The sequence below is a fragment of the Engystomops pustulosus genome, chromosome 4, assembly GCF_040894005.1.
Source record: "Engystomops pustulosus chromosome 4, aEngPut4.maternal, whole genome shotgun sequence".
Classification (NCBI taxonomy): Eukaryota; Metazoa; Chordata; class Amphibia; order Anura; family Leptodactylidae; genus Engystomops; species Engystomops pustulosus.
In genome coordinates this window covers 156288844-156312879 of record NC_092414.1, presented here as the reverse complement: position 1 = coordinate 156312879, position 24036 = coordinate 156288844, and the positions used below count along the sequence as shown (strand labels likewise).

At 45.3% G+C, this 24036-nt stretch overlaps 1 protein-coding gene across 4 annotated transcripts in view; it reads left to right on the top strand.

Moving 5' to 3' along the window:
- Positions 1–5858: 5858 nt before the first annotated feature.
- DMXL2 (Dmx like 2) overlaps positions 5859–24036 on the top strand; it is an 81557-nt gene continuing 63379 nt past the window's right edge. For all 4 annotated transcript variants that reach the window (XM_072148233.1, XM_072148231.1, XM_072148232.1 and 1 more), the window contains exons 1-5: positions 5859–6312; positions 18089–18214; positions 19634–19708; positions 21171–21249; positions 23721–23874. In XM_072148233.1, the coding sequence (XP_072004334.1) occupies positions 6226–6312; positions 18089–18214; positions 19634–19708; positions 21171–21249; positions 23721–23874 (521 nt within the window). In that variant the 5' untranslated portion in view covers positions 5859–6225. The remainder of the gene's footprint in view (positions 6313–18088; positions 18215–19633; positions 19709–21170; positions 21250–23720; positions 23875–24036) is intronic.

The window sequence follows — 24036 nt, the reverse complement described above, 5'->3', positions numbered from 1 at the left end:
ATATACATTGGGAGGATACAGTGAGAAGTATAGATACATTGGGAGGATACAGTGAGGAGTGTAGATACATTGGGAGGATACAGTGAGGAGTGTATATACATTGGGAGGATACAGTGAGGAGTGTAGATACATTGGGAGGATACAGTGAGGAGTGTAGATACATTGGGAGGATAAAACTAGGAGTGTGGATACATTGGGAGAATACAGTGAGGAGTGTATATATATTGGGAGGATACAGTGAAAAGTGTAGATACATTGGGAGGATACAGTGAGGAGTGTAGATACATTGGGAGGATACAGTGAGGAGTGTAGATACATTGGGAGGATACAGTGAGGAGTGTAGATACATTGGGATGATACAGTGAGGAGTGTGGATGGTTTGGGCGGATACAGTGAGGAGTGTAGATACATTGGGAGGATACAGTGAGGAGTGTAGATACATTGGGAGGATACAGTGAGGAGTGTAGATACATTGGGAGGATACAGTGAGGAGTGTGGATACATTGGGAGGATACAGTGAGGAGTGTGGATACATTGGGAGGATACAGTGAGGAGAGTTGATCTATTGGGAGGATACAGTGAGGAGTGTGGATACATTGGGAGGATACAGTGAGGAGTGTAGATACATTGGGAGGATACAGTGAGGAGAGTTGATCTTTTGGGAGGATACAGTGAGGAGTGTAGATACATTGGGAGGATACAGTGAGGAGTGTAGATACATTGGGAGGATACCGTGAGGATTGTTGGATACATTGGGAGGATACAGTGAGGAGTGTAGATACATTTGGAGGATACAGTGAGGAGTGTGGATACATTGGGGGGATACAGTGAGGAGTGTATATACATTGGGAGGATACAGTGAGGAGTGTAGATGTATTGGGAGGATACAGTGAGGAGTGTAGATACATTGGGATGATACGATGAGGAGTGTAGATACATTGGGAGGATACAGTGAGGAGTGTAGATACATTGGGAGGATACAGTGAGGAGTGTAGATACATTGGGAGGATAAAACGAGGAGTGTGGATACATTGGGAGAATACAGTGAGGAGTGTATATATATTGGGAGCATACAGTGAAGAGTGTAGATACATTGGGAGGATACAGTGAGGAGTGTAGATACATTGGGAGGATACAGTGAGGAGTGTAGATACATTGGGAGGATACAGTGAGGAGTGTGGATACATTGGGATGATACAGTGAGGAGTGTAGATACATTGGGAGGATACAGTGAGGAGTGTAGATACATTGGGATGATACAGTGAGGAGTGTAGATACATTGGGAGGATACAGTGAGGAGTGTGGATACATTGGGATGATACAGTGAGGAGTGTAGATACATTGGGAGGATACAGTGAGGAGTGTAGATACATTGGGAGGATACAGTGAGGAGTGTAGATACATTGGGAGGATACAGTGAGGAGTGTGGATACATTGGGAGGATACAGTGAGGAGTGTAGATACATTGGGAGGATACAGTGAGGAGTGTAGATACATTGGGAGGATACAGTGAGGCATGTAGATACATTGGGAGGATACAGTGAGGAGTGTAGATACATTGGGAGGATACAGTGAGGAGTGTAGATACATTGGGAGGATACAGTCAGGAGTGTAGATGTATTGGGAGGATACAGTGAGGAGTGTGGATGGTTTGGGCGGATACAGTGAGGAGTGTAGATACATTGGGAGGATACAGTGAGGAGTGTAGATACATTGGGAGGATACAGTGGGGATTTTAGATACATTGGGAGGATACAGTGATGAGTGTAGATACATTGGGAGGATACAGTGAGGAGTGTAGATACATTGGGAGGATACAGTGAGGAGTGTAGATGTATTGGGAGGATACAGTGAGGAGTGTAGATGTATTGGGAGGATACAGTGAGGAGTGTGGATGGTTTAGGAGGATACAGTGAGGAGCGTAGATACATTGGGAGCATACAGTGAGGAGTGTAGATACATTGGGATGATACAGTGAGGAGTGCAGATACATTGGGAGGATACAGTGAGGAGTGTAGATACATTGGGAGGATACAGTGAGGAGTGTAGATACATTGGGAGGATACAGTGAGGAGTGTAGATACATTGGGATGATACAGTGAGGAGTGTAGATGTATTGGGAGGATACAGTGAGGAGTGTAGATACATTGGGAGGATACAGTCAGGAGTGTAGATGTATTGGGAGGATACAGTGAGGAGTGTAGATACATTGGGAGGATACAGTCAGGAGTGTAGATGTATTGGGAGGATACAGTGAGGAGTGTTGGATACATTGGGAGGATACAGTGAGGAGTGTAGATACATTGGGAGGATACAGTCAGGAGTGTAGATGTATTGGGCGGATACAGTGAGGAGTGTAGATACATTGGGAGGATACAGTGAGGAGTGTAGATACATTGGGAGAATACAGTGAGGAGTGTGGATACATTGGGAGGATACAGTGAGGAGTGTAGATACATTGGGAGGATACAGTGAGAAGTGTAGATACATTGGGAGGATACAGTGAGGAGTGTAGATACATTGGGAGGATACAGTGAGGAGTGTACATGTATTGGGAGGATACAGTGAGGAGTGTAGATGTATTGGGAGGATACAGTGAGGAGTGTGGATGGTTTGGGCGGATACAGTGAGGAGTGTAGATACATTGGGAGGATACAGAGAGGAGTGTAGATACATTGGGAGGATACAGTGGGGAGTTTAGATACATTGGGAGGATACAGCGAGGAGTGTAGATACATTGGGAGGATACAGTGAGGAGCGTAGATACATTGGGAGCATACAGTGAGGAGTGTAGATACATTGGGAGGATACAGTCAGGAGTGTAGATGTATTGGGAGGATACAGTGAGGAGTGTGGATGGTTTGGGCGGATACAGTGAGGAGTGTAGATACATTGGGAGGATACAGTGAGGAGTGTAGATACATTGGGAGGATACAGTGGGGATTTTAGATACATTGGGAGGATACAGTGATGAGTGTAGATACATTGGGAGGATACAGTGAGGAGTGTAGATACATTGGGAGGATACAGTGAGGAGTGTAGATGTATTGGGAGGATACAGTGAGGAGTGTAGATGTATTGGGAGGATACAGTGAGGAGTGTGGATGGTTTAGGAGGATACAGTGAGGAGCGTAGATACATTGGGAGCATACAGTGAGGAGTGTAGATACATTGGGATGATACAGTGAGGAGTGCAGATACATTGGGAGGATACAGTGAGGAGTGTAGATACATTGGGAGGATACAGTGAGGAGTGTAGATACATTGGGAGGATACAGTGAGGAGTGTAGATACATTGGGATGATACAGTGAGGAGTGTAGATGTATTGGGAGGATACAGTGAGGAGTGTAGATACATTGGGAGGATACAGTCAGGAGTGTAGATGTATTGGGAGGATACAGTGAGGAGTGTAGATACATTGGGAGGATACAGTCAGGAGTGTAGATGTATTGGGAGGATACAGTGAGGAGTGTTGGATACATTGGGAGGATACAGTGAGGAGTGTAGATACATTGGGAGGATACAGTCAGGAGTGTAGATGTATTGGGCGGATACAGTGAGGAGTGTAGATACATTGGGAGGATACAGTGAGGAGTGTAGATACATTGGGAGAATACAGTGAGGAGTGTGGATACATTGGGAGGATACAGTGAGGAGTGTAGATACATTGGGAGGATACAGTGAGAAGTGTAGATACATTGGGAGGATACAGTGAGGAGTGTAGATACATTGGGAGGATACAGTGAGGAGTGTACATGTATTGGGAGGATACAGTGAGGAGTGTAGATGTATTGGGAGGATACAGTGAGGAGTGTGGATGGTTTGGGCGGATACAGTGAGGAGTGTAGATACATTGGGAGGATACAGAGAGGAGTGTAGATACATTGGGAGGATACAGTGGGGAGTTTAGATACATTGGGAGGATATAGCGAGGAGTGTAGATACATTGGGAGGATACAGTGAGGAGCGTAGATACATTGGGAGCATACAGTGAGGAGTGTAGATGTATTGGGAGGATACAGTGAGGAGTGTAGATACATTGGGAGGATACAGCGAGGAGTGTAGATACATTGGGAGGATACAGCGAGGAGTGTAGATACATTGGGAGGATACAGTGAGGAGTGTAGATACATTGGGAGGATACAGTGAGGAGTGTGGATGGTTTGGGAGGATACAGTGAGGAGTGTACATGTATTGGGAGGATACAGTGAGGAGTGTAGATACATTGGGAGGATACAGTGAGGAGTGTAGATACATTGGGAGGATACAGTGAGGAGTGTAGATACATTGGGAGGATACAGTGATGAGTGTAGATACATTGGGAGGATACAGTGATGAGTGTAGATACATTGGGAGGATACAGTGATGAGTGTAGATACATTGGGAGGATACAGTGATGAGTGTTGGATACATTGGGAGGATACAGTGAGGAGTGTAAATGTATTGGGAGGATACAGTGAGGAGTGTAGATACATTGGGAGGATACAGTGAGGAGTGTAGATACATTGGGAGGATACAGTGAGGAGTGTAGATACATTGGGAGGATACAGTGAGGAGTGTAGATACATTGGGAGGATACAGTGAGAAGTGTAGATACATTGGGAGGATACAGTGAGGAGTGTAGATACATTGGGAGGATACAGTGAGGAGTGTAGATACATTGGGAGGATACAGTGAGGAGTGTAGATACATTGGGGGGATACAGTGAGGGGTGTTGGATACATTGGGGGGATACAGTGAGGAGTGTGGATACATTGGGAGGATACAGTGAGGAGTGTAGATACATTGGGAGGATACAGTGAGGCGTGTAGATACATTGGGAGGATACAGTGAGGAGTGTAGATACATTGGGAGGATACAGTGAGGCGTGTAGATACATTGGGAGGATACAGTGAGGAGTGTAGATACATTGGGAGGATACAGTGAGGAGTGTAGATACATTGGGAGGATACAGTGAGGAGTGTAGATACATTGGGAGGATACAGTGAGGAGTGTAGATACATTGGGAGGATACAGTGAGGAGTGTAGATACATTGGGAGGATACAGTGAGGAGTGTAGATACATTGGGGGGATACAGTGAGGAGTGTTGGATACATTGGGGGGATACAGTGAGGAGTGTGGATACATTGGGAGGATACAGTGAGGAGTGTAGATACATTGGGAGGATACAGTGAGGCGTGTAGATACATTGGGAGGATACAGTGAGGAGTGTAGATACATTGGGAGGATACAGTGAGGAGTGTAGATACATTGGGAGGATACAGTGATGAGTGTAGATACATTGGGAGGATACAGTGAGGAGTGTTGGATACATTGGGAGGATACAGTGAGGAGTGTAGATGTATTGGGAGGATACAGTGAGGAGTGTAGATACATTGGGAGGATACAGTGAGGAGTGTGGATACATTGGGAAGATACAGTGAGGAGTGTAGATACATTGGGAGGATACAGTGAGGAGTGTGGATACATTGGGAGGATACAGTGAGGAGTGTGGATACATTGGGAGGATACAGTGAGGAGTGTGGATACATTGGGAGGATACAGTGAGGAGTGTAGATACATTGGGAGGATACAGTGAGGAGTGTAGATACATTGGGAGGATACAGTGAGGAGTGTAGATGTGTATTGGGAGGATACAGTGCGGGATTGGGATACATGGAAAGCATGTGGTGAAGACTACAGGTACATGGATGCAGGATTGGGCACAGTACACACTACGGCAGCAGGGCTATTATACGTGAAGTCCGGGCCGGTACCGCAGGGGGTCTGTGGACATGCAGCAGTGATGGGGATGATGAGAGGACACACAGTGAGGGGAGGAGACCCGCGCAGAGGATGCAGTGAGGGGAGGGGGACACAGGGAGAGCCGCAGGAGGTGTCAGGGAGCCAGGAGAGCGGCGGCCACGTCTGCGCAGTCCCGCGTCCTCTCCGGTGATCCCGCCCCCCGTGTGCACGCGCCCCGTTCCCTGCCCATCCTCCGGGATCCCCGCTCTCCTGCTCACAGCCGGGACAACACTGGAGCAGCATCCGGGGAGCCATAGAGACAAGCACAGAGATAGAGCGCCCGCCCGGGACATGGAGGAGGGAGGCCGCTGGCCAAACACCTGAGAATGAGAGGAGGACGCAGCTGAGGCCTCTGCATTACATGGAGGGAGAGCACCGGAGCGGAGGAAGAGACCGATCCACCTCCATCACTGCCTGATCCGCTCTGCGCACAGCCACCATGCATCTGCACCAGGTGCTCACCGGAGCCGTCAACCCTGGGGACAACTGCTACTCCGTGGGCAGTGTCCATGACGTCCCCTTCACGGTAAGGGATTCCGGGACATGACAGGTGGCTGGGATCGTGTTATGATGTATGGAGCCCCCTCCCGCGCCGGGGATTCCCCCTGATAACCAGCAGTGCAGTGTATGGGGCCCGGGCTCCTGCAGGCCTGCACTCAGGATGTGCTCAGTCATTGGGAGAGGACAGCAGTGCTGGAGGGGAGAGGGAAGAAGACCCGATCTGGAGATAGGAGGAGAGTAGTGCTGGGGAGGATAGGAAAGAATAGCAGTGCTGCAGGTTGGAGGAGAGCAGTGCTGGAGGAGAGTAGTGCTGCGGAGGATATTAAAGAAGAGCAGTGCTGGAGGCTGGAGGAGAGCAGTGCTGCGGAGGATAGGAAAGAAGAGCAGTGTTGGATGAGAGTAGTGCTGGGGAAGATAGGAAAGAAGAGCAGTGCTGGAGGCTGGAGGAGAGTAGTGCTGGGGAGGATAGGAAAGAAGAGCAGTGCTGGGGAGGATAGGAATGAAGAGCAGTGCTGGAGGCTGGAGGAGAGCAGTGCTGCGGAGGATAGGAAAGAAGAGCAGTGCTGGATGAGAGTAGTGCTGGGGAAGATAGGAAAGAAGAGCAGTGCTGGAGGCTGGAGGAGAGTAGTGCTGGGGAGGATAGGAAAGAAGAGCAGTGCTGGAGGCTGGAGGAGAGCAGTGCTGCGGAGGATAGGAAAGAAGAGCAGTGCTGGAGGCTGGAGGAGAGCAGTGCTGGGGAGGATAGGAAAGAAGAGCAGTGCTGGAGGAGAGCAGTGCTGCGGAGGATAGGAAAGAAGAGCAGTGCTGGAGGAGAGTAGTGCTGGGGAGGATAGGAAAGAATAGCAATGCTGCAGGTTGGAGGAGAGCAGTGCTGCGGAGGATAGGAAAGAAGAGCAGTGCTGGAGAGGTTAGAGGAGAGCAGTGCTGGAGAGGTTAGAGGAGAGCAGTGCTGGAGAGGTTAGAGGAGAGTAGTGCTGCGGAGGATAGGAAAGGAGCAGTGCTGGAGGAGAGCAGTGCTGGGGAGGATAGGAAAGAAGAGCAGTGCTGGAGGCTGGAGGAGAGCAGTGCTGCGGAGGATAGGAAAGAAGAGCAGTGCTGGAGGAGAGCAGTGCTGCGGAGGATAGGAAAGAAGAGCAGTGCTGGAGGAGAGTAGTGCTGGGGAAGATAGGAAAGAAGAGCAGTGCTGGAGGAGAGTAGTGCTGGGGAGGATAGGAAAGAAGAGCAGTGCTGGAGGCTGGAGGAGAGCAGTGCTGGGGAGGATAGGAAAGAAGAGCAGTTCTGGAGGCTGGAGGAGAGCAGTGCTGCGGAGGATAGGAAAGAAGAGCAGTGCTGGAGGAGAGTAGTGCTGGGGAGGATAGGAAAGAAGAGCAGTGCTGGAGGCTGGAGGAGAGTAGTGCTGGGGAGGATAGGAAAGAAGAGCAGTGCTGGAGGCTGGAGGAGAGCAGTGCTGGAGGCTGGAGGAGAGCAGTGCTGCGGAGGATAGGAAAGAAGAGCAGTGCTGGAGGCTGGAGGAGAGCAGTGCTGCGGAGGATAGGAAAGAAGGGCAGTGATGCTGGAAGTTAGAGGAGAGCAGTGCTGCGGAGGGCAGCAGATTTTATCTTCAGTGCTTTAAGAAGAGCACAGCAGTGCATGAGACTATAGGGGAGTGGTATTGAAGATTGGAGGAGACACCTGCTGGAGAGGAGAGTAGAGGAGGGTAGTGCAGAAGGGGAGAGTATAGGAGAGAAGTGCTGGGGAGGAGAGTTAAGAAGAGCAGTGATGCCGGAGCGTAGAGGACAGCAGTGCTGGAGGGGAGAGGGAAGAAGACCCGATCTGGAGATAGGAGGAGAGTAGTGCTGGGGAGGATAGGAAAGAAGAGCAGTGCTGGAGGAGAGCAGTGTTGCGTCGGATAGGAGGGGAGAGCAGTGCTGGAGAGGTTGGAGGAGAGCAGTGTTGCGTCGGATAGGAGGGGAGAGCAGTGCTGGAGAGGTTAGAGGAGAGCAGTGCTGGATAGGAGGGGAGAGCAGTGCTGGAGAGGTTAGAGGAGAGCAGTGCTGGAGAGGTTAGAGGAGAGCAGTGCTGGAGAGGTTAGAGGAGAGCAGTGCTGGAGAGGTTAGAGGAGAGCAGTGCTGGAGAGGGTAGGAAAGAAGAACAGTGCTGGAGGTTGGAGGAGAGCAGTGCTGGAGGGGAGAGGAAAGAAGAGCAGTGCTGGAGATTAGAGGAGAGCAGTGCTGAGGAAGGCAGCAGATTTTATCTGCAGTGCTTTGGGGAGAGCAGTCCATGAGACTATAGGAGTGCGGTGCCAAAGATTGTAGGAGAGCAGAGCAGTGCTGAAGCAGAGAGGGAGCATAGAAAAGAAAAGCAGTGATGCTGGAGAGCAGTGCTGGGGAGGATTGGAAAGAAGAATAGTGACGCTGGAGAGTAGAGGTGGCAGTGCTGGAGAGTAGGGGAGAGCTGTGCTGGAGATGATAGGATTACTACAGAGGATAGTAGAGGAGAGCAGCACATCTTATCTGCAGTGCTGGAGGGGAAAGGAGTGCTGGGGAAGATAGGAAAGAAGAGCAGTGATGCTAGAGGAGAGCAGCAGATTTTATCTTCAGTGCTTTGAGAAGAGCACAGCAGTGCATGAGACTATAGGGGAGTTGTGTTGAAGATTGGAGGAGACACCTGCTGGAGAGGAGAGTAGAGGAGGGTAGTGCAGAAGGGGAGAGTATAGGAGAGAAGTGATGGGGAGGAGAGTTAAGAAGAGCAGTGATGCCGGAGCGTAGAGGAGAGCAGTGATGCCGGAGCGTAGAGGAGAGCAGTGATGCCGGAGCGTAGAGGAGAGCAGTGATGCCGGAGCGTAGAGGAGAGCAGTGATGCCGGAGCGTAGAGGAGAGCAGTGATGCCGGAGCGTAGAGGAGAGCAGTGATGCCGGAGCGTAGAGGAGAGCAGTGATGCCGGAGCGTAGAGGAGAGCAGTGATGCCGGAGCGTAGAGGAGAGCAGTGATGCCGGAGCGTAGAGGAGAGCAGTGATGCCGGAGCGTAGAGCATTGCTGGGGGGAATAGTAGAGGAGAACAGTGCTGTGGAGGATTGGAAATAAGAGGAGTGATGCTGGACAGGGCAGAACATCCTATCTGCAGTGCTGGAGAGTAGAGGAGAGCGGGGGTGGGGAGCACATCCTATCTATAGTGCTGGGACCATGGATTGGCAGCTCTGGATCATGCACCTTACTGGCTCTCACATTGATGCTGTGCAGCTTCAGCACCTGATGATTGCGATGATGCCAGGGGTTATTGGAGGTGTGCCATATGAACTAGATCTATGCCAGTGCCATCAAGATAATCCTGTATCTAATTAAAAATACCCCCCAACACCCTCACCAAAAAGAAAACATTCCACTTATGGAAATGTATAGTGTGTGTATCATCCTAGGCCTTACACTGTATTTCTATGAAGATTCGCCCAGGAGCTGGGTGCTCATGTGCTTTGTTCACATATAATCCAGTAAAGAAGTGGACACCAATGGAACAGCCTTCAGAATCAATGTTTTATAAAACATGTCACAAAAATTTGATAACCTCAATTATTTTCCAAAAATGAACAGAGGTGACTACAATTTTTTTTCTTGTAGACAGGATGCAAGCAGATCCATCCTATACAGATGTTATGTGAATATCGCCTGAAACAGATGATAGATGTGTCAGTACAATGTGTGTATGAGAAGTTGGATTTGCATGCTTTTACTAAGGGCTGATTTCCGCTGTGTCCCTTCTTCCTCGGCTGTAAGTGATTACACTTCAAGGCTGTTGTTCTGCAGGAAAGAAGGGACTCCTCCAAGTGTTGACTTTTAGAGATTCTTGTTTGGGAATCGGTGATCTGAAAATTATTGACAGGATATTTCTTAGAGTCCGTGTTGGCTAGTCGACTAAGAAACCATCCAATAATAACCCAGCCTGACACATAATTTTTTGGGGGTTGACCACTAACAGTAAGTAGTGTAATGGCCGTTGCAGTGGCTCACACATGTCCCAATTTACTTTCATGGGGTCTTGCCCACAGGAATGGATTGCATGAGCCGCCTACTTGGGCCACAAATTATAGAGCAGGACATATTCCTAGTTCAGTCTTTTCCTATCGTGATTGTTGTGTGAGCAGAGCTAACCCGCTGATGACAGATGAGCAGCAAACAAGGGATCACGAGCCTGAGGTGTTGGAAGCTTTCCATTCTTCCAGGTCACTTTTGTAAGTTGAAGTCATATTGTCTTTTGTCTCATTGGTTTCCTCAGTCAATCACTTAAGGAAGTTAGCCATTCACCAATTGTACTGTAGACAACAAGTTGTTACTAGTGATAGGAAAGGGGTTCTTGTAGACAAACAGCTGCCATCTCATGGCCTCCATAGTCTTCTAGGGTACATGAGCATACCCCGTGTGTCACTGTCCATTGACTGTGCCAATTGGCGCTAATATAGAGCAGGGCATGTTCCTGCCTCGCTTGCTTCCTATGGACAAACCCCACTTCCCACCTTCACCGATGTCCACCGGCCAAAATATTTTGCACACATGGTAGTGTGCACGATGCCTTAGAGAGAGCCAAATACTGTCCTGCTCAGAAGACACTCCGGTTACTTGGAAGTAGATTGCTACCAACAATATAGGACGCATGAATTATTTGTTTAATCATACGCGACAACACTGCGAAATATAGGACATCTCTTTTATTTCTCCATGCACATGTGCTCACTGCACCATGACCGGGTGCCATAAGTGTCAGTGAGGAGCGATATCTGGCCACAAATGGTGCGGCTGGATATTGTTCCCCATTACAGCCATGTTAATTTCCTGAAACAACATTCATGTACTGTATATGGAACTCACTTTTATTTTTTTTCTGTAATTTCTCCCAAAACTTTGACTTTATTGGTAGTGATGTTCCACTTCACAAAATTGCAGTGGGCTAATCCAGGCCGATTATTCTTTGTGAGTGGCCCTGTCGTTCGTAGTCAGCATATGGAAATGACTACAGTTGGTGAAATCCAGATCCTTCTTATGACATCTGCCCTTAAGAGAGACTTAGATGACCCCATAAATGTTAAAATGCTGGCTAACGTGTATGCGCACCCAAAGGGCGAAGGCGAGCATGCCGTATTTATTTATAATTTCCTTCATTCCGTATTTCTTAAATAAATTTGAGCAACTGAGATCCTTAAGGGAACCTGTCACCAGGAATGTGATTTTTGGCTGGTGACGGGTTCCAGTAGCCTATGTTATGCTGATTTTATGCCTTTGTCAGCATTCTGAATCATTTTAGTAGCTTATAATAGTTTAATTTGCATTACCTGGCTCCCTGCCAGCAGTGTGTGGCAAGTCCCCGGGGAGGAAGCAGCTGCAGCCTGTGTTAGTCTTCTCTCCTTCATACTCCTGCAGCTCCCTCCCCACTTCCTGTCATGTGCATTGAGTTTGTTTTGGCTGCAGGCACGTGGATTTCTACAAGCTGAATTTAAGTAATTAGAACTGTCACAGACTTTTCTGCAGTGTATCTGCTATATGTAATATCTTCCAGGAGGATCTGTCACCTCTAACATGTAGATTTTCGTAAGTAGCCACCCTCCCTGAAATATCACTTCTGGGCCATCACTTCCCACTTTGTGGTGTTGAGCCCTTCCTAGAAATCTATGAATAAGGTTTGTGTTATATGGATCATATCGCGAAAAAAATCCCATCATGATGGTGGGCCGTAGGATTATAGGGATATATAATACCTCTAGGTTGGGACAGGATATGTGGTATATTATGGATGTATTATAGCTACATAATGTGGACTGGGTGATATTCACCTGGTCTGATTCCTGCCTGGGTCACACTACTGCGTATAGGGCAAGGCAATGCTTGATATTTTATTGGTTCCTATGTTTTTGGAGGATAGACAGGTGAGCGCAGTGATGACATAATGCTCCAGAATTGCATATATTTAGTAAAACAGACGTGTCGGGGAGGTGAGAGCTCCTATTTAAGAACTCTGATCCACAGCTCTGATGTACTGTGGGCACTGCACTCTGTATGAGGGAAACACAGTAACAATAGTATAATAAATAACCCCAGCAGAGACATTCAGGAAATGTGAGGTTTTCGATATGAAACATGTAATATAAGCAAAAGATCTAATAAAATGACATTATAAGACTCCGAACAACCTGCTGAATGCAGGGACAATCCCCACATGTTCTGCGCTGCTGAGTGGGAGGATGGTGAATCATTGGTGAATCACACAGTGTGTCCTTGGTCTATATATGTGCGGCATCATGGGATCTCAGTAACAGTATATGTGCTTTTAGTATAACCTGTATGTTACCTTATAGCTGGTTAGACTAGCGCAGACATTGTGTCCCCATTCTGCCGGATACTGTGGTGGTATTTTCTATCGTCCTGGGATTCTCATCTGCTCTTGTAACAACATTTAGTGATCTGCTTTACAGCAGTGTCCTGATCATGGGCAATAATAGTCTGGAGCTGACTTGCTGAGGTCTATGGAGAGTTTTCTAGACATGGTTTGTGGTGTTACTTATAGATGTGCTATTCTCTATTAATATACCGGTAGTAATAGTTTGTAAGTGTTTTGCATTTCCATGTTCCGTCTTTGTGTTACTGACCTGTAGGGTACACGAGCAAGATCTTAAAGGGGTTTTCCAGTGCCATACAAGATGGGGGCTAACTTGATGATTGGTGGGGGTTTCAGTCATGGGACCCCCATGGATCATGAGAACGGGAGTCCTTTGTACCCCAAGATGAAGAGAGCAGCTGGTTGCACATGTGCCGGCTACTCCGTTCATCTCTATGGCGCTGATGGAGATTGCCGATGTTGCTTGGCTATCTCTGTCTGCACCATCCATAGAGATGAATGGAGCAGCCGGCACAGACATGATTGGCTGCTCTCTTCATCTCGACGGGGGTACTCATGATCTGTGGGGGTTTCATCACTAAGACCCCCTCGGTCAGCAAGTCAGCCCACTCTGGAAGAAAGCTACACTCCCCTCACGGATCTTAGGCCGATCCCTTTGCGATGTACCCCAGTACTTGGTGCTTCACACTTGTCATGGCTTCAGCCAGTCACTGACCATAGTGGGTCACCTGCTATACTGGCCCAGAAAGTGCAGCAGGGGACCAGCGAGTATTGGGAAAGGAGCAGCTGGAGACCTGTGTAAGAATTTTCTGTCATGGTTTATAATTTATGACTAGGATGGACAATAAACACGACAGGTTAGGTGTCTGTATACTAGGCCCAGTATTAGTCGTGTAGCTGGAGTAGGACAGGCTATGCATGGGCGGTATCCCTCCATTTACATGAATGGTGAATAAGGCACACTGCCAGGGGAGAGTATTTTGCCCAGATTAGTGCACTTCTGCTATTCCTCTGTAGGTTATTAGCTGACAATATGACTTTCTTGCCAGAAAGATATTTTTAGTTTGGAAACCTCAGAGTGTTTAGGAGTGTTACATGGATTTACCACCCGCTCTTATCCGTAATTAACGCTGTACTGAGACATATCTACTTTGGCGCCCTCTGAAATCCACATTCTGTTTGAAGATGAAATCCACATTCTGTTTGAAGATTTTTTTTTTCAAAAACACTCTTTCCTTTACAAACATAAGTTAGATACATGCAGTACAATAATTACATATTTATACAGAAACTTGTACATCTAAATATGTTTTATCGAATATAGATGTAGAAGTTAAGAGCTTGTGCTTCAACAAAAACAAAAAGCAGAAGTTTATTTTTTTTTTATCTTTCCTTGTTACTTAATGTTCTAATTGTTATACAATCGAGCTATGTGGCTTTTTCAGTTATAAAGTTTCTGTTGCCGTCTGGTTAACTAAACGCTCCATGCCAAACACTGTGATAATAACCTGATGGGTCTGCATTCACTAAGCACTTTTCCATTCTATGTGCCCAGAACAAATCACAAAATGCATTCTTGTTTTTTGTCATATTTAAAAAGTGTGGGTAAAGTGGGTCTGTAACAATAGTTACATGATTTATTAATTCCAATGAGCCAACGTTACATCTACCACTATAGTAGATGATCGATATTGGTGTCTATGGCCATGAGGCTGCTGTAAAGCAGATCACTAGATGCTGTTACTGGAGCAGAGACCTAGTTGAGACCTGTATGTATTGGATCCTTGAGATATTACTTTGTGAAGGGGAACCCCTGTAGGGCCATGGCCAGAACCTTTTAAATTGCATACAGGCAGTCCCCGGGTTACGTACAAGATAGGTTCTTAAGTTGAATTTGTATGCAAGTCGGAACTGTATATTTTATAATTGTAACCCCAGACAGAATTTTTTTGGTCTCTGTGACAATTGGATTTTAAAAATGGTGGATTGTCATACGAACCAGGATTAATAATAAATCTTAATTGCAGACACCTTTGATAATTATTATAGCTATTTATTCTAGCCTCAGAATAAAGTACAGTAATTTAGCAATATCCAGAGGTCTGTTTGTAACTAGGGGTCGTCTGTAAGTTGGGTGTTCTTAAGTAGGGGACTGCCTGTATATATATTTTAATGTGTTTGTTGTGTGGCTATGAAGTACTTTAAAAGTGACTTAAGGGTTCATTCACACGCGGTATGCCCGCCATATACCGCCATGTGCTGGAGGTGAGGAGGCACGGCCGCACACTCGCAGAAAGATAAAGCGTGCTCTATCTTTTTGCGGTGTGCGGCGCGGATCGGTGCCAAAAATGTGTGGCACCGTAGCACCGCCGGGCCGCTGTTGCCGTCTATGGGGACGTATATGCGGCCGCAAATTTGCGGCCTCATTAATGTCCCCATGAACGTCCGTGTGAATGAGCCCAAAGTTTGGGTGTGCTGAGTGCTATTGTGTCCTTGTTGTTCATGTTGTGCATATATTGTAAGACTAATTTGCATCCCTGCTGTTGTGCTCACTTTCTAAGGTTTATGTACAAACTGAGTGATTTTGTTGGTATATGGGTTATCTGTTTGTCAGGTTAAACCAAAAAAAAAGGGAATGTTTACAGGGTTTTTTTTGGTGTTGATTTTGAGACTTTTTGGATCTTTATCACATGTTCATCTTCTCTCTGTTGCTGCGTAAAGAGAAAGTAAACATTGTGACATTGATGAAAGATCACAGAAAATATGGTCATGCCAAACACTTATGTGTATCAATATACGTGTGTATAGCTGCATTTAAAGGAAATCTACCATCAAAATCAAGCTGGACAAACTAAGGACACTTACTCATAGATCCAGACACCATGACTGTTGTAATCTTCCTATATTTGTTATCTATGGCCTCCTCTCTTCTAAAATCAACTTTTACAAATATTCTAATGAGCCAGAAGGATTGTGGGGGTGTTACCAGAGCCCCTTCATGCTGTAGCTTCACAGGCTGCTCCACCGTGCAAGGAGCACAGTGGGGCAGATTTACTTACCCGGTCCTCTCGCGATCCCGCGGTGCGTTGTCCAACGAGGATTTGGGTCTGCCTGGATTCACTAAGGTCGTGCGCCCGAGTTCCTGCATCCGTCACTTCCGTGCCGAGGTCCGCCGGAGTTCACCTTCTTCTTCCCGGTGCTTGCAAGTTCGTGTCTTGCGTCACAATTCTAAATGTTAAATCTTGCGCGTTGTCCGAATCCGTCGGGTTGTCTGGCGGCCAGCCCCCCCCCCCCCATTTCTGTCCCGGGGCAATTCGGCGCAAAATGGAAATCGTCGGGAAACCTGACGAAAATGCGCTCTGTGGTCCCTTAGTAAATGAGCCCCATTGTGTGAGATTACAGCAGGCAGAGAGAGTAGGGAAGTGCTTAGGGAGAAAAGTCTTTGAAGCTGCGGCACAGGGGGCTCTGGTAACACCCCCTCATTCCACTTCAAGAGCCCTTCTGGCTCATTAGAATAAGTTGATGGATAACAAAGATAAGAAGATTACTAAAGTCACTGTTTCTGGATCTATGAGTAAGTGCCCTTGGATTATTACAGGCGGTCCCCTACTTAAGAACACTCAACTTACAGACTACCCCTAGTTACAAACGGACCTCTGGATATTGGTAATTTCTTGTACTTTAGTCTTAGGCTACAATAAACAGCTGTAACAGCTATCACAGGTGTCTGTAATGAAGCTTTAGTGTTACTCCTGATTCTTATGACAACCCAACATTTTTAAAATCCAATTGTCACAGAGACCAAAAAAATTCCTGCTGGGGTTACAATGATAAAATATACAGTTTCGACTTACATACAAATTCAACTTAAGAACAAACCTACAGACCCTATCTTGTATGTAACCCGGGGACTGCCTGTATACCTAATTTTGGATAACTGAAGTCTTATGTTTATGGTCATCCATACTTGAGGTACTGGTATAACCTGTGTAGCTTGTAGAACCTGTGTAGCAGATTGCCCTCCCCACTAAATCCCCAATACATGTGTTTTGGAATAGGAAGAGGAGGGGAAGCTGATGCCAGGTATCTCTGATCTTTGCTCATCCCCCCCAGGACAAATATCTTATTGTATTCTCCCCTATGTGTTAGACGGTCACTAGTCCCTGATGCATCTGATGTATATAGACCACTGTATACTACTCAGGTACCTTTACTATACATTGAGACATCCTGCTGATCTCTGAAGATCTGGATTGATTTACATTACAAAGCTTATTCTAGTCCTACAAAGGGCAAAATGGTGTTAGTGACACCCTTATAAATATACTGCATGAATAAACAACTATCCAAGAACGTTACCTGTACTGTACAACACAATGGGGCAGATTTATCAAGTGTCTGAAAGTCAGAATATTTCTAGTTGCCCTTGGCAACCAATCATAGCTCCCCTTTAAAATATTCATGAGCACTGGTAAAATGAATGCTGAGCTGTGATTGGTTGCCATGGGCAACTGGAAATATTCTGACTTTCAGACACTTGATAAATCTGTCCCAATGACTCATTGACCACAGCTCTCTGGGGACTGTCTGTAAAGTGATTTTACAGCAAAGGACATTTCTACCTTACCCTCTATATGCTTAATATATTGCTGGACACTAGACGTTCCTGAGAATAAGAGATTTTTCCGAATACTCCTTTTAGTTCAGATTTTGATTAGTTTTATCACTTCCACACTTCCATCAGATATGGAAGGCTGCAATGACACTCTGGGAGATTTATTAAAAGGCTTGTACCAACTTTGCAAGTTATACACAGGATAGGTGATTGGTGAGGGTACGACCCATAGAAATCCCAGGGAATGGGGGTCCCATTCTCACTAATGGGTTGAGGGGCAGGTCACGTGTGTACTGCCATTCAATATAATGCTAGTGTTGTAAATTGACACATCTCCAGCCCCACTATGCACTGTGTAAATGCCAAAGGTTGGAGAGCATTGGCCAGGGTGTTCCAACAATAGCACCTTCACCAATCATTCATCTTCTGCATCTTGGTGCTGTTTTCTATACAGACCGACAAGTACATGGTATTTTCTATCCACCTTCTTTAAACCTACATTTGTTTTTATGCATTGTGAACCAAACATACTTTTAGAATGCTGTAGCTACACTGATGCAGGATCATATCTTGTTTAATCCCTGTGGCTGCCCAGGTGCTCTCCTCACTTGTCCTGCCCAGCATAAACCGAGAATACGTCATCACTGTTTTGTCCCTGACAGGCAGATGTAATCAATTGCTGCACCATCCCCCAGCTGCTGTGTATGAGTCATTAAGGTTGATGAGTCTTGTCTGGAAATGTGTAATCAGAAAATGACCTATTGATAACTATTAACTTGAAAACGTATATATGTTTCTGCTTATAGACTTTTTTGTTTTTTTGCAGGCCTACGGATCTGGCTGTGACATTGTTGTACTCGCACATGACTTTGAGTGTGTACAGATCATTCCTGGTGCTAAACATGGGAATATCCAAGTCAGCTGTGTGGAGTGCTCACAACAACAAGGCCGGGTAATATCCTGTATCCATAAATACTGCTAGATCATAGTACTATGGCTGGCATAAGAGAGCCTACAATGTCTCTTAGGATGCTCATGATGTCAGAGCTCTTTGCTGATCTCTAGATTTAGGTTCGCATTAGACAGGACTAAATTGTCCGGACCTGGCAAACACCTGACATTTTAGTAAATACTTGAATAACTCGTGAAAACACAGCCCCCAGACCACTCTGACCACATTCAAAATGGTCTAAGCAAGGTTTTTCTGTGAGCTCTTTCAGGCTGGGACATGCCTTAATCTGCCAGTTTTGTTTCTGAACTTTAGGAAAAGATCTGGCATAATCCAGACTGTTCAATATGAGAGGAAAATGTTAGCCCATCGATGTGGATAAAAGTTGCAACCTTATAGTCCCTCTTATTGTATTGCCTTCATAGTCAACTGAGACCAGCGGCACACGTTGCTTTTTGAACCTGTTTTTGGGCCGTTCTGTTAAAAACGTTTTTAAAAAAACAGATGTATTTTCAAAAACACATGTGTTTTTTAACAAACTCATTCGTTTTTGTCCGTTTTTCCCCCAATTATGATATTTGGGGAAAAATGGACAAAACCGTAAAAAACGGATGTGTTTTCAAAAAATGAATACGTTTTCAAAAACGTATGCGTTTTTTAACTGGAGTGCTTAAATACAACCCAAAACCGCGTTCAAAAAGCCACGTGTGCCGCCGTCCTAAGGCTAGATTCATTGTTTTCTGTGATCAATTTGTGATCACGAATGTGACAAGTGCTGTGCCACGGACCGATCACTCAGCTGGGGACTGAACTCTGTGCCTAAGGGCTCATTCACACGAACGTTATGAAGTCCCCATTGATGTCTGTGGCCCCTGGTCACCCTGTGGTGAGCACACGTTGTCTCACCGTTCCGTGACCGTGCACGGAGAAACATAGGACATAGCCGATAGCTTCTCGATGGAAAAGGGGTCACCCCTTCTCTCCTGCATGCGGCTGTATGTTTGCCTGGGCACAGAGTTCTTGTTTCCCCCAAATGTATCAGAACCAACAGCACAGTTTTGGCTTTGCTACATATTGGGGAAATACAAACTCTGCATCATAAATCAATGTTCTGCACGGACTTCAGTCCCCAGCAGAGTCGTCAGTCCATGGCATGGCACTTGTCACTTCCACGATCAAGGACTGATCATGGAAAAATGTGCATCCTGCCTAATTCAAACACATCATCCTTTTCAATGGACCAAGAGAGATAAGAGGAACCAGAGGTCTTGGCTCTACATCATACAGGACCCCTCAGTCTTGTTCTACCATTGGCTGAGTTTAAGTTGACGGCATATAGTCAGCAGTGGAAAGCATCCACATGTATAGCATTCAGGAATATGTGCACTTCTTACTTATGGCTGCTCTGTCTCTCTCTTCCAGATTGCTGCTTCTTATGGAAACACTGTTTGTATTTTTGAACCACTTGCTACAACTAACTCTTACAAAAGAAACAGTGTAAGTAAGACTATATTTTGGTGATGTTGATTTATTTTGTTGTTCACCTAGCAATACTAGTGAATGAATTTGTGGAAAAACACATTTTCCGGCTTATCATGGGAGCCAGAAACTTGCTGGAACGTAATAATATTTAGCATCCAAGTCCATTTCATTTATTTTTCTAGACAAGCATTACATATACCAATAGATATGTAGAGAGAAAAACATTCCCAGTCATGTTCTTCTCAAAGGATTATTTTCATTCTAAGCCTTTCTACACCATGAGCCATAAATGAGTAATTCACATGTATCTTGAGAACTGGTGTCCCCGGACTCTTATCTTATTGCTCCAACGGAACTGTGGTGTGGGTGAGCAGTTCTCTTCAATGATGTGTGTGAAAGTTAAAGGGGTTTTCCCATTAAACAGAATAGGCCCTAACATGCTGTTCACGACGCTGTGCTCAGCAATCTTCGTCAGCTCCGTAGAGATGAACAGGGCAGCCCAGCCATGCGCGACTGGCTGCTTCATTCACCTCGGTGAGTGACGTGGGGTCCAACAGGTGTACATCCAACCCCCCCTGTTTTCGTGAACTGTCGGGGTCACATCAACTTGTTTAGTAGGAAAACCCCTTTAAGAAGTTAGCCATGAATGTAGCCTCAGCTGCTATAACTCTAATAGGCATAAATTGAGAGAGCCACTCCTGTGCCCCCAAATCTGTATTCTCAGCGGTGATGAGAGAGGAGTCGGGTAATCCTGCTCTAGAGAGAGGATGTACCAAACATTACTTTACAAATCAAACTCCTATTTTCATTGTGGAGGAAAAACAAACTTCATTCCAATTCCACTGATGTCTTATCTTATGTTGAAATCCAGGATGTCTGGACCTTATCTTTCCTAACATCTGCTGTTGGGGCAGGAGGGTTTTATTTAGGATTTAGTAATGTATGAAGAATTTGGTAACACATCTGAAACCTGCTGGGACAGGACCCCCTCTCCCAGTGTCCAGCATCCTCTTTTATTCTCATATCCCCTCAACTAAATATATGGGAAGTAAGTATATGTCAGAGTTTATAACAGTCGTATATTAGGATACGACTGTTGTTTTTCCTAGATAAATTTGGCACTTCTATGTAACTGAAGTTGTACATTGCAAGCTTCAGATACTTCAATAATTGTGGATTGTATTGTATTCATATACTTCTTATACTTTTATTTATTATGCTTAAATACTGTTTATTCTTAGGACCCATACCAGGACATATATAGCCTTCAATAGCTGCTTCCGGCCATATGCATCAATGATTCATGTAGTATTGGGATTAATGATTCATGTACAGACACCAGGTTTTCCCTGACTCAAAGTATTTGATGACAGCTTATGAATCCTACATTGAAGTTTTGTCATTTTGTCTATTTATACTGGTAAATAACATTATACTTTATAAATGAATTTTAATGTGAAATATCATTTACTTCTAGCAACTCAAATATCAATGGATTAGGATGGGACAGTTTTTCCTCAGTTCTGTGACCTACAATTTGGCTTGGGACCCTCAAGGTAGGTAGATCACCAGGTCTGCTGAGTTTCTGATGATTGGCGTTGGTTGTATTGGTCGGCTTTGACTGTGTGAATAGCACCTTATGAATTCCTAATTTCACCTTTATCTCCTCCCATTTTTTTTATACTGGTAGTTAACCGCTATCCTATTCTATAGTGGATAGACCTTAATTTTCTGACATTTCAATTATTGCTGTGCCTTGAAATAGCAGTCCTCTCAATGGCTTGTCCTGTATTCTTCTTTATGGAGTAGTCACTGTATACTCCTTACAGCGATTAGCTCTGCTCATATCGTGTCTTCTGCCTGTATGGACCTCCTGTTTTATACCTTTTGCTGCAGCCACCCCCTCTTTCCTGTGGCCCATCCTTATAATACCCCCTTTTAATGCCCCTTTAATGATCCCCCACCCTCCCTTACCTTCTTTTCTGCTGTATCTGTGAGTGTGGCTCTGACGCCAGCTGGCACAATGTGATGACATCCTGTCGGCTTCAGAGCAGCACACACAGACGTGGGAGAGAAGAGGACTGCTGCAGGGGAAAGGTAAGTGTAAGAGGTTTTTTTTTTTTTTTTACATGATTACATCACCAGTCCCGACAAGTGTTCAGTCCTGTTCCGGTCATGGGTCATGGGTTCCGGTCATGTGTATATGTATATATGTGTGTATATATGTGTATATATATACATACATACATACACTCACCGGCCACTTTATTAGTTACACCTGTCCAACTGCTCGTTAACACTTCATTTCTAATCAGCCAATCACATGGCGGCAACTCAGTGCATTTATGCATGTAGACATGGTCAAGGCAATCTCCTGCAGTTCACACCGAGCATCAGTATGGGGAAGAAAGGTGATTTGAGTGCCTTTGAACGTGGCATGGTTGTTGGTGCCAGAAGGGCTGGTCTGAGTATTTCAGAAACTGTTGATCTACTGGGATTTTCACGCACAACCATCTCTAGGGTTTACAGAGAATGGTCCGAAAAAGAAAAAACAACCAGTGAGCGGCAGTTCTGTGGGCGGAAATGCCTTGTTGATGCCAGAGGTCAGAGGAGAATGGGCATAGAAAGGCAACAGTGACGCAAATCGCCACCCGTTACAACCAAGGTAGGCAGAAGAGCATCTCTGAACGCACAGTACGTCGAACTTTGAGGCAGATGGGCTACAGCAGCAGGAGACCACACCGGTGCCACTCCTTTCAGCTAAGAACAGGAAACTGAGGCTATAATTTGCACAAGCTCATCAAAACTGGACAGTAGAAGATTGGAAAAACGTTGCCTGGTCTGATGAGTCTCGATTTCTGCTGCAACATTCGGATGGTAGGGTCAGAATTTGGCGTCAACAACATGAAAGCATGGATCCATCCTGCCTTGTATCAACGGTTCAGGCTGGTGGTGGTGGTGTCATGGTGTGGGGAATATTTTCTTGGCACTCTTTGAGCCCCTTGGTACCAATTGAGCATTGTTGCAACGCCACAGCCTACCTGAGTATTGTTGCTGACCATGTCCATCCCTTTATGACCACAATGTACCCAACATCTGATGGCTACTTTCAGCAGGATAATGCACCATGTCATAAAGCTGGAATCATCTCAGACTGGTTTCTTGAACATGACAATGAGTTCACTGTACTCAAATGGCCTCCACAGTCACCAGATCTCAATCCAAAAGAGCATCTTTGGGATGTGGTGGAACGGGAGATTCGCATCATGGATGTGCAGCCGACAAATCTGCGGCAACTGTGTGATGCCATCATGTCAATATGGACCAAAATCTCCGAGGAATGCTTCCAGCACCTTGCTGAATCTATGCCACGAAGAATTGAGGCAGTTCTGAAGGCAAAAGGGGGTCCAACCCGTTACTAGCATGGTGTACCTAATAAAGTGTATATGTATCATGTGTATATGTATCATATATATATATATAATATATACCGTATATATATGTATATGTATGTATGTATCATACACACTGTATATTGTCAAGTTCATTGCTTTGTGTTTCCTCCCCCACTGTTTTTGACAAAGGGATACTTGGTAATGTAGGCTGTATTGGGAGAGTCAATAGGGAAAAAATGAATAATTATGGCAGAGCACCTATAAATAAACATTATTCTTCAATCTTTTGTTTAGAAAATGGAGCCTTGAATTGTTGACTAGTACATATATGGGTTTTTGCAATTGATATATGGGTTTTTGCAATTGATATTGTCGGTCAGCACACTGCCTGTTGTATTTGAGCTGTAAAGGTAAAGCTAGGGGTAGTTTGGTAGATGCTATGTTAAAGAAGGTTACCTGAAGACATTTTGGGATTACCAAGTAGAAATAAATGCATTTCCTTGTCCTATGTTTGTACATACGATGTTTATGTATCCACAACACAAATATATCCAATGCCATTATTTCTCAATTTGCCATTTTACAAAGTTATACAGCTATTTTCATCATCTGTCATTGTGAATAACCTGCAGGTAACAGACTACTGACAGCCACCGATTACTTAAAATTATGGGCACCACCTTCCAGTGATATTCTAGAAGAGGACGAGGATGATCTTGACAGGGACGTCACAGAGGATAAAGTTCAACCTGCCCTGAACGACTGGAACTGTATCTGGCAATGCAAGTAAGTTGAGAAGAGACTTTGGTCATGCTGCATCAGTTCTGAACATCTTCTAACATTACAAATGTCATTTGGGGTGTGACATTATGTTGATATTCTAATGTAGGGATGAGGTGATTATCAATATATAAATATTTTATGGAATGTATTAAAAACAAAATAAAC